Here is an 11,146-nt window from a genome sequence, read left to right as displayed (position 1 = left end):
GTCAAAAGGCGCTATCCTAGTCCAGCTACATCACAAAAGGGGAGGATTACAGTCCCATGTTCAGAAAGGAGGATCATGGTGAAAACAGTGATGGCCTTAGTTGAGCGTGCAATGAAAGTAGAAAAGGCTGCTGAAGTAGCAGTAGTACATTCACAATGCAACAATAATTTGCAGTGTCTTTGTTCTTATCACGTGAAACACAACGACCCACAATAACCTGCTGTAGTGACAAACCCTGTCCCCTGTAGAGCAGTGACAGCATACCTCGCACACAGTGCAGTGCCAGCGCGTCTCCACATGGTGCTTGCACTCGTTGCAGGTGTAGACAAAGCGATCCTGGCCCTGGTTGTGCAGCTCCACCAGCATGCACATGGAGGACCACTTACAGCGGCGCAGAGAGGAGAACTCCCAGTGCTTGTCCCGGGCCAGGGTGAGGAAAGCGTCTCGCCCATCCATAAGATCACAGGTCAATAGGGGGTCCGGGTCCATGATAGGGGGCAGCGTGTTGATAACTGGGCCTGAATGGAGGTGGATCACGAAAAACACCTGCAGGCAGAAGAGAAATTAACCAATTAGCATAAATAGCACAAGGAAAACATTACACTTAAATCAGTCATTAGCATTACTGAGAGCATATGACGGTACCTCTTTGTGCTTTTCCATTGACGCATAAAGCTTCTGGGACAAATCATTTGATACATTCTGCATTCCCGGCTTCTTATTGGCTCGACTCACGCTGCTTTTATTCTTGTTAGTCTTCTTGCTGTTCTTCTTCTTGGTGTTTTTAGTGTCTACTGGGGTCCCCTGAAGTAAAAATAAATCATTAAAATAAAAGAAACACGTCAAAATCTTTCCTGCTTCAAGCAGTGCTACTGGAAGGATTGTCTACAAAGTTAAAAGAAGTGGCTACATCATTATCAAATCAGTCTATTTTATTTATCGTGCAAATCAAAGAATCTACAAAAGGTTATTGGAAAAGTCTACAGGAAGCCATAATAGTAATACAGTATTTCATGTTAGATTTTTTTAAAAAGTCACATTTTTCACATTGAAAAATACAAAGTGGTATGTAATTCAATATGTTAATGTAAAATTATTCAGCAGGTTTCATTCGACACTATGAAGCAAAATCAGTTAATTCTATAAGGTGATGCAAAACTTTTGGCCATAGGTGTACGTGTGTGCTACTCACTTCAGGAGCTTCACAGGTAGCTGTGTTCTCCTCCTTTTTGCGCTCTTCCTCCTCTTGCTCCAGTTCCTTGATGCTCTCCTCCAGCACGTTGGGCCAGAAGTCCCCATCGAAGTAGGGCAGTTCCTTAGCACTGGTCAGCCGGTCCTCCGTGGCTTGTTTGAAGATGTCCTGTCACAAGATCAGTGAACGTGGTTAAAGCCACCTTCAAACTATTCAAAATATTGGGATAAAACTTTAGAAAAATGAACCCATAATAGGCCAGCAAGTATATTGGAGAGTGGATTCACCTTGTAGTCGTGGATTATCCTCTCTGCAAAGGCCTTGTCCAGCATCTTCCTGTACCAGTCCTGCAACCGCTTGGGTTTGGGGATCTTCTGGTCCGCAGGGTGACAGTGAAAAATGTAGTCGTCCCCTTCACTGGGGGGGCATGCCCAGATATGACCTGTCACATACCTGGGGAGGGAAAAAAAATCTGGTCCACTATTTCGTTTGAGTTGAATGTTAGATTTGGGTTATTTCAACAGTTTCACAAAACTATGTATATTTTTTTAAGTATATATGTTACACTCAGTCAGGATTCGGTAGTTACCGACAAAAATAACCATTTCGTGATTTGAGCCCTGCCAAATTATCACAGAACGAAATGAAAGGTTATTTCGGTGTTTGAGCAAATTGTTTTGCTCAAATTGCAAAATGGAAAACATCAAACAAGCAAAGAACAAAACACAAGAGAGACAGCTTCTTCGGTCTTTGAGTAAAGCGATATAATCAAATTGCAAAAAGTGCCTGATCAGCAATTAATTGCGTGGTGTTAAATGAGCATCAAGTGAAATAAACGTTTTAAAACAATATTTTTTTTTTTTACTGAATGAACATAAAAGCAGTCAATTATATTTATGAGACACATGTCAATGATTAATTTATTATTTATGCAGGAAGTTAACCCATTAAGCCTGTGGCCTCATTTGCAAGGAGGTCATGTTAAGCAATTTAGGAGGATAGTGACCTCAAACATTAAAGATCAAGCGAGTTTCGCCTTGTTACTTAGAAAATACAGTTGTAGCGGAAAAAACTAAATTAAAAATGATTGTTTTATTCTTATATAAAGACTACGGTATACAGAGTATTTTAACTGCAAAATCAAATGTCAATTCGTGTTTGTCTAGTCACTGTTTAAGCAAAAGAAAGGTTATTAAATGTTTATAATATTGTCATAAATCATGGAAGGGGTGAACTACCACTTTAGAAAACAGGTTTTGCAGACCCGATCAGCACCAGAAAGTGGCGTGCCTGTGGAATAAAGATGGAGACTGCTTTTTGACAACAAAAAAAGCCTTCTTAAATGTTTTTATTTTTCAACATACAAAATCACTGGATTTGTTTTTGAAAGGCTTGATGCTGTGGCATTTAGAACTGCACTGCACTCCCTTACACACACAAGCACTTCTTTGCTTGACAAAAATGAAGCCTTGCATTGCGCCAGAAGCAACTGCTGCTGCACGAAGAGAATGCTTTTTTTCTTTGGGTACTTCGTCCAAATTAGGAATTAACTATCGGACAAATGAAATTCAATTCGACTGTAAAGGCGCTCCAGAGATACTCCAGCAGAGCGAAGAAGCTGTCTCTTCTTTTGTGTTTCCGTTCTTTGCTTGTTTGATATTTTTCATTTCGCAATTTGAGCCAATTAATAATTGTGCTCAAAACACCAAAATAATCATTTCGTTCTTTGATAATTTGTCAATGCTCAAATCGCGAAATGGTTATTTGGCAGTCATTGATCGAATCCTGACTATGAGTGTAACATATACATATAAAAAAAAATGATAATCCAACATTAGCTGTTCTGCTGTTCTTTTATAAAAAGGCATATACAATGAAAATATATTTCCATAATTGAATCCCTACTTACCCAAGTTTCTTTACGTACTCCAGATACCCAATCAAAATTTCATGGTAGACTGCTGTACGTAGACATCGAGGTTTGAAGAAATGAATACTGTCGAGGTATGAGACGTACACTCGTCTGCAGAGAGATGTTCGGAAGATGGGGGTTACATGGAGTTAAAGGACGTGGTGTACAAATGCTGAGATTGGAAGCAGGCGGTCACTAGGTGCTCCTTCATGGTTAGCATGGTCTGTTACAAAGCATTTATTATTATTTCATATAAAAGATATAAAATAGCATACCTGGTGTTGGGATAAGCGCATTCAGATCCGTACTCCTGCACATGCATTCCAAAGAAACACACGTCCGTCCCGTCTATCTCCTCGAAAGCAAAAAGTGCTTTGGTTCGGTATGGAAAACCATCTGACATCTCACCTGTATCCACAAACCTGCAACACAAAATCACAAATCTAACACAGTGCATTCCACTTACAGGCATCGACGCGGCTCAAATGACTTTCAGGTGTTTGTGCACTCTGACTTGTTCAGAATTGTTCCAGAGCTCTCACTGGTGTCCTGCAATGCTAACAGATGACCTGGAAAAATCAGACTGCAGCCACTGCTTTGCACTTGTCAAAGAAACACTTTTTATATAAGTATGAAATAGCTGAGTCAATGAAATGATTGTTGAAAACAAATTGTTTTACCATTCATATTACTAAAACATGAACGATCATCCATAATCTTGATATATATTTTAATGAATTATTCGTATTTCAAATGGTCATAGAAAGTGCTCACCTAGTTTTCATTCCTGGTTTAATTTCCACATTTTTGTCCGAGCTGGCCACCACTCGTACAAACACCTCCCCTGCTTCTGGATGGTTCTGTCTCTTTATAAACTTGTTCACTCGGTCTTCTATATACATTCCTAACCTGGTAGTCTGTAACCCTGAAAAACAGGTGGGGGGGAAGCAAGTTAGTGTTTGCGTTGACAGCTACTGGGGACAGGATCACCCAAGCGAAGTTTTTTCTTTTAGTGAGATTTGTAAAAAATTTAAAATAAAAGCTGCATTCACCATAGTTTACATTTTGAAACATGCACGCTTGATTACATACATCCTGTATTTTACACACTCATCCTCATGTCTAACATGCACTGTGTGTACCCATTCATTTTCTTATATTCTATAAAGAAGTTTGTATATACCAGTGTAAATGAATGGAAACATTTTGAGGAACACAGGTTTTAGAGTTTGTTCATTGATTTCTCATGAAGAAAAAAAGAAAACAAAATGGAAAAAAAGGACAAAGTATAATGGTCAAGCAATTAAAACAAATGATAGAATAATTCATGAATTAACACAGTCAATAAATTAGATTAATATTCATAAGTTATGCAGGTTTAAGATTAAACTGCATGTCCAGTACATCGGCTATAAAATAAAATAAAATAAAAAAACACAACTACTCTTGTGCAGTCCCCCCCTGCCCTCATTACAGTACAGCTCATCATGGGCACATCTCATCTACACAGGAAGTCAATTTCTCTCAGCAGAGATCTTACAATTTCACACCACAGATAACCACTACCATCAGAATACCAAGTTAAAAAACAGGAAAAAATATAAAATTTAACAACGGAAAAATGTGTATGGGGGGTGGGGAGTTATGCCATGCGAGGCCCGTACTGAAGAAAGGGAACTGACATTTGTCACTTTGTTAATATTTATAAGCAGGGGTGCTGCCTTAGAAAAAGCTAGGTCAAGGGTCACACACAGTTAATACAACTGGTTTTAAAAATTCTTTGAGACTTGCACGCAAGGGCATGAGAGGCCAAGAGATGGGGATTTAGTAGATTACTCATGGAGAATATCCCATTTTAAATTATTTAAAAAAAAAAAACACACACATTACTGGTGTCAGCTGGGGCATCATCCTACCCCCATAGGTTACTTTTATACACCAGTACCGTATGTTTAACGCCCAAGAGGTGCCTTGCTTAATTAGAAAACATTATCTTTAACCCTTTGCGGTCCATTGTCGGACCTGTTCCGACACTGCAATTATTCCTATCCGGTCCATTGTCAGACCCTGTCCGACATCATCAAAAAAATGCAAAAAACGGGTTTCTAGTTGTTTTTTCTTGGGGAAAAAGCCGAGAAAACCATTCAATGGCCGAGTGTGAGCGACAGGAGCCGAGACAAGCCGATAAAAAAAAAGGCGCATCTCATGAATAGTCATACTTGCCATTGGCATCCCATATGGGCGGTCATAAGGAAACAAGCTGGATGTTACTGTATCAGCGCACAGAGACTATCACGGACATTTGCAGAGCTTTTTTGAGATGTTATAGTAATAAAATAATGACTTGGATTGCATTATTGAGGAGTTTGATGATAAAACAAGTGATCAGGATCGGTATGTACGACTATTATTATTATTATTTATTTCTTAGCATATGTGAAAGCGATAGCGAACGAGATGCCTAGTTGAGTGCTTTGTTGATATGCAGGGCCTTTTAAACCCGTTTGACTGTGAAGAAAAAATACTTTTAAACAGCGCATCTAAAATTAACTGCGTCTGTGAAAATAAATTGGACCTTAATAAATGGACTGCAAAGGGTTAAACCAAAACCCAATGGGTGGCAAGTTTTTTTTTGTTATTTTAATAATTTTTTTTTTTTTTTAAAACCTAAAAAAAACCCCACAAAGATAATTGACTGACTTTTGGCAGAAAACTTGTTTTCCTTCCTCGTTCGCCCGGTTTTCTTCAGGCAGTTGTCACAGACAAAGCTGAAAACAGAAGAAAAAGCCAATTCTCAGTTCAACTATAGACTAACCTACAGAAAAATATATAGCATGCTATTCAGAGATGAAATAGGGACCACTAAAATTATTAACATTTGATTGCTTAATAGACAAAGTTGTCACTTAATTCATCGTAATTTATAAGGCAAACAGCAGCAGCAGCTTACCCAGACGGCCAGATAACGTCGTAATGTAGGACACAGATCTGGTGCATTTTGCGTCCACATTCTTTACATTCAACAAAGCTGGTGGCATAGGAAAATATTAGTTATTATTATTATTATTATTATTATTTATTTCTTAGCTGACGCCCTTATCCAGGGCGACTTACAATTGTAACAAGATATCACATTATTTTTTTACATACAATTACCCATTTATACAGTTGGGTTTTTACTGGAGCAATCTAGGTAAAGTACCTTGCTCAAGGGTACAGCAGCAGTGTCCCCACCGGGATATGAACCCACGACCCTCCGGTCAAGAGTCCAGAGCCCTAACCACTACTCCACACTGCTGCCCCACTACTCCACACTGCTGGGGCATACATTTACAAAAATCAAGTAATGAAAACCCCTTTCTTTGATAAGTAAGTCACTTATTATTTGCTCTCCTTTGATCTTATTAACCATTAATGTTTAACCATCAAATGCCTCACTGAATTGACTTTCTTTGCTAGGTGATCTTTATAGCAAAACTGATCAAATATAAAAAGTCATATAGACAAACATTCCGAAGTTATGGATCTTTACCATTATTTAGTAACTGCAGTATTGTTGTACCAAGATGTACTGTGCTGTCTGTATCGTATAATGGCATATTCAATTGTAGTGTAGCCCAGCAGGTGGCACTGTACTGCAGACGCAATTCTCAATACAGCATTTGATTTAAAAAAAAAAAAAAAAAAAAGCACTGCAGCATCAAATATACAGAAGACTATAACTTATTTTGTCAGCTGTTGAACCAGTGAAACTTAAACAGCTTCACAAATACTAAATACATATAAAAAAGGGAATTAAAAAAAAAAAAGGTACTTACGGCTCAGGATCTAGTGAATCATTTTTCTTTCTTTCAAACTGGTCTTTTGATATCATACTGGAGAGGGGAAAAGGGAGAATAAAAAGCAGTGAATACAAAATGACACACACAAGCATTGAGGATCTTTCAAAGCCCTGATTCCATTTCTTCACAAATAAACCAAGCGTTTCAGAGTTACTACATTTGTATATATCTCTGCATAGAATATAAATAATCAAGTGTTTACATAAGTGTACATATCTATCTATCTCACAGACTTGTAGGACTCGAACTCCAGTCACGGACACAAAAGACTCGGACTCCATTCTACTACACAAGTAACATTACACTTACAGAAACTGCACAATAAAAACCCACTGAACAAAACACTATACAATCACTGGTTAGCCCTGCTGTCTTTGCAGCCAATCACCGTAAGAAATTGGAAGTGAGGTAGGTTGTAGCTTAAACACCCCCCCACAAATTCAAATGCAACCATCGCAGAAGTTTTTTTTTTTTTCTCTTTTGCATTACATTTTATAAGGAATAAATAATGTCAGCATGGTAAACAAGTAATTATTTGGCTTTTAACGAGCCTTTCTCTTTAATACTTTAAACCGTGTTCTAAGTTTTTTTAAGCACTCTATAAATTTCTAAAACTGCATTCTTGAAAAACACGTAATTTGATTTTGCTGAGCTCCCTGAATCTCTGGAATATATATGAGATTACTGAAAACAAATGAATGAAAAAAGAAAAATCATTTAAGTTATAAATCACTTTTAGCACGCCTTAATTCATATCAGAAAGTTGCTGTGTGATTAAATATTCTGTGCTTTGCTTCTAATCTCCACTCGTTCCCAGCACACGCCTCACTGTTTGCAAGCAACATCAGTTAATTCACCTGGCAAATAAAGTGTAAAACTAGCCACTAAGTCTCAAATGGAAAATTGCCTACCGTAAAACAGTCAGATATATCAAACTGATATGACAGAAGGACTGATTGATAGCAAAAAAAAGAATGACAGAATAACTTAATACCACATAATTTACCAAAATGAAAATGGATGTGGGAAAAACACAACAATACGCTGTGCAGCATCAACCTAGAAAATTGTCTTGTGTGAACGTCATTTTTTTTATTCCATTATGAACCTACACAAAGGGGAAATACATAAACAATATGTTTTTGTGTAAGAGAAAACATAAATACATGATCTGAAATCACATGAACTGAAGCACAATCTTGTAAATGCATCATTGTATTATACATAATAAAAATAATACTAAATTTACTATAACACAGTATATATATAGTTCAGGTAATGTCAATCAATCAGATTGGTTTGGGGACTCGACTACAAGTCTGCGAGAAAGAAAGAAAGAAAGAAAGAAAGAAAGAAAGAAAGAAAGAGGAGAGAAAGAAAAAGAAAGAAAGAAAGATCTCTTATATGGATAGTGCCTTACCTTAGTTCTGATGAAGAACTGAATAAATCCTTTTGTATGCTGGACCTGAAGCAAAAAAAAAAAGTGTTTTAATTGCTTAGCTTACCAAAAACAAATTTGGATGAAATCAGTAATCTTCATTACACTGACAGACCGGTTTGGTAAACTTTCTAGTTATCGTGAGTAGGGATGTGCACGACAAATATTTTGACTATCGATAATTCCACAGCTGTTGAGGTCGACTAATCGAATAGTCGCCCCCCCCCCGCGCACAACTTTGTTAAATAAACATTAGGCTATGTAAAAAATCACCTTCCTATTAGGAAACATACAGAAATGACATAACAGCAGCAATAACATAACATACCGTCAACTCTCGTGTGAGACTCTCGTATTTTGCAAGCAAGTGTTATTTTTTTTTTACCGATATTGTCACAAGCTTTTCCGTTAATTACAATTTCAAATGAATTATAAAGGTTGTGACAATTAAAAAAAAAAATAATAACGCTTGCTTATAAAATATTGGCGTCTCCTGTATAATTTTTATTCAATTATTAATTTAATTTTCATTCAATAATAGTTTAGCAACGTGAGCTGCGAGGCAAATACCTTAACATTAGCATCCTTGTGGCAATAATGTTTTCCGGTCATAACAGCGAAATACAAAATGCATTAGACTATCTAGCTAGCTAATTTATACAATCCACTTAACTAAACGATTTACTTTTCCCACGTTTTCAAACCACACACAACATGCAGACTACCGGTCTACGTTAAATCAAATCGGCAACATACCTGTGGGTTCGAGTTCCAGTGAATAAAAAATAAATAGCCTGTATCGGCAATAGCTTGCTATGTATGTATGTAGCTAGCTTAATAATATTAATAAATGAATGAATGAATGAACAAAAAGGCCTGAGTGGCATTAACGCACTAGCCTTCCATGGAAGCAAAAAAAAAATCCTAACAAAAACTTTAGGAATAGTTAGGCTAGCAATGTCCATTATTATTATCATGTTCATTTATTCTTGTTTAAAAAAATCAGCATGTCCATCAGGTCCGGCAATACTGCAGCAGACGGTGCTCAGGCAGAGTTTGTTGTTTTTGTTTCAACTTTAGAGCCTGAGTAGCTATTGCACTGTGATCAAAATGTGACACAAAACGGCTGGCCGCACCGACTACATTATGTATGGCACCAAGTTTAAAGCCATCGTTGAAGGCGAGCTGCAGAGTGTGTGCAAAGCACAAATTCGAGTCCCATTCAACAAACTCCGAAGGTGATGTTGCTGGCATTGTCGTGAACACAGGCAGTGATTTCCCCCCTAGTTAAACCCGAATGGTCTACAGCGGTGTTTAACACATTTGCGAGATTCTCTGCTGTATGCCTCTCTGGCGTGGCGCGAGTCTGTAGAACTACGTTTTTCATTTCCCAATCCTCAATGAAATGACAGGTTATTATGACGTACGACTCGGTATTCGGTGCAGTCTACGCATCTGTAGTAATCACCACCTTCTCAGCCTTTGACAAGTTTCTGCGGACAGACGCTGCTGAATCGGCATGCATTTTTTTCGAGTCGAGTGGTAATTGTTTTAGTGCAGGGTTTTTCGTGCATGGACTGTGTATTCAGGTTCCACAAATTTCATCAACTCCCGAAATCCCTCACCTTCAACAAAACTTATGGGAAGCATATCCTTTGCCACCATTAGCAATAAGGGCTGATGTTTTTTCAGCACGTACGTTGTCACACTGACGAGGCCTCACCGCAAAGGATGCAATGGCGGTTTGTTGCAGTCCTCTTTCCTTTTCTGTCGTTGCTAGCGTCGCAGAAGGGTGTTTGGCTTTTAGGTGGGTTAACATACCAGTTGTAGATTTGTGGTAGTTTAATTGCACTGCACATATTTTACACTTAACAGTGTTTTCATTTACTTTGTCAAAGTATTTCCATGCAGAACTTTTCTGTGAGGAAGCCATCGTTAGCCGAGGTACGTTCTAGTTTAGCCAATCACAGACAAGAAATAACAAATCCCACCCTCCAGTCAATCTTCATTACCGCTACATAGAGAGCCAATCAGCAGTACAGGCTTTAAAATAAAATCAATATACACATTTTTTTTTTTTTAACTTTCGAATGTTGGATTCACTTGTCGATAGGTGCCATCGTTATCGAATAGTCGAATGTTCGACTATTCGGTCTCACCCCTAATCGTGAGAACTGTCACCCGTTTTGATCTTCCAGGAGTATTTTAGGAACACAGAATAACTGCTTAGCACAAGTGCATATTTTTTTGTTCATTGATCAAACTCTGGTCAGACTAAATAACGAAATAAGAAAAAGCAGAATCCAAATATAAATTAAATGTTTTCATTCTATCAAAAAGAACTGCAAAAAAACAAAGAACCTAAAACAGTACATTGGAATGCAAACCAACCAACCAAAAACAAGAGAAATATATAGTGCACCCCCTATAATACTGCAAAAATGCAAGCAAAATGAAACAAACACTTACGTTTGTGGTTGTGCAGGGTCATCCCCAAGGCTTACGCTGTCCCCTGGGATTTCATTGAAACACTTCTCACAGAAGTGATACCTGTCAGTGAGAAGGCCATATTTGGGTGAACTGGATGTCAAAATACAGCCAAATGAACAATCGCTGCCCCCATTAAGCAAGCATGGCAGATCCCCACACAAGGGACCAGATTAATTGATGGGTCACGAGGGTTTTGGGGGGGGGGTTACAGGGAAGGCAAACAAACTACATAGGACATTAAAAAGAAAAGCAGGTAGAAAATGCAGAGCAGG

General features: G+C 38.0%; 1 protein-coding gene across 5 annotated transcripts in view; it reads right to left on the bottom strand.

The window, feature by feature from the left end:
• Positions 1-11,146, bottom strand: part of LOC117417994 (CREB-binding protein-like) — a 54,358-nt gene that overhangs the window by 4,219 nt on the left and 38,993 nt on the right. For all 5 annotated transcript variants that reach the window (XM_059035621.1, XM_034030473.3, XM_034030471.3 and 2 more), the window contains exons 20-31: positions 10,854-10,934; positions 8,367-8,411; positions 6,923-6,979; positions 6,055-6,132; positions 5,805-5,872; positions 3,879-4,029; positions 3,380-3,526; positions 3,102-3,215; positions 1,480-1,645; positions 1,193-1,360; positions 646-804; positions 265-546 (exon numbers count right to left, since the gene is read on the bottom strand). In XM_059035621.1, the coding sequence (XP_058891604.1) occupies positions 265-546; positions 646-804; positions 1,193-1,360; positions 1,480-1,645; positions 3,102-3,215; positions 3,380-3,526; positions 3,879-4,029; positions 5,805-5,872; positions 6,055-6,132; positions 6,923-6,979; positions 8,367-8,411; positions 10,854-10,934 (1,516 nt within the window). The remainder of the gene's footprint in view (positions 1-264; positions 547-645; positions 805-1,192; positions 1,361-1,479; positions 1,646-3,101; positions 3,216-3,379; positions 3,527-3,878; positions 4,030-5,804; positions 5,873-6,054; positions 6,133-6,922; positions 6,980-8,366; positions 8,412-10,853; positions 10,935-11,146) is intronic.

This window comes from Acipenser ruthenus, chromosome 13, assembly GCF_902713425.1.
Source record: "Acipenser ruthenus chromosome 13, fAciRut3.2 maternal haplotype, whole genome shotgun sequence".
Lineage (NCBI taxonomy): Eukaryota > Metazoa > Chordata > Actinopteri > Acipenseriformes > Acipenseridae > Acipenser > Acipenser ruthenus.
The sequence above is the reverse complement of the archived record's forward strand: the minus strand, read 5'-3'. Positions and strand labels throughout refer to the sequence as shown.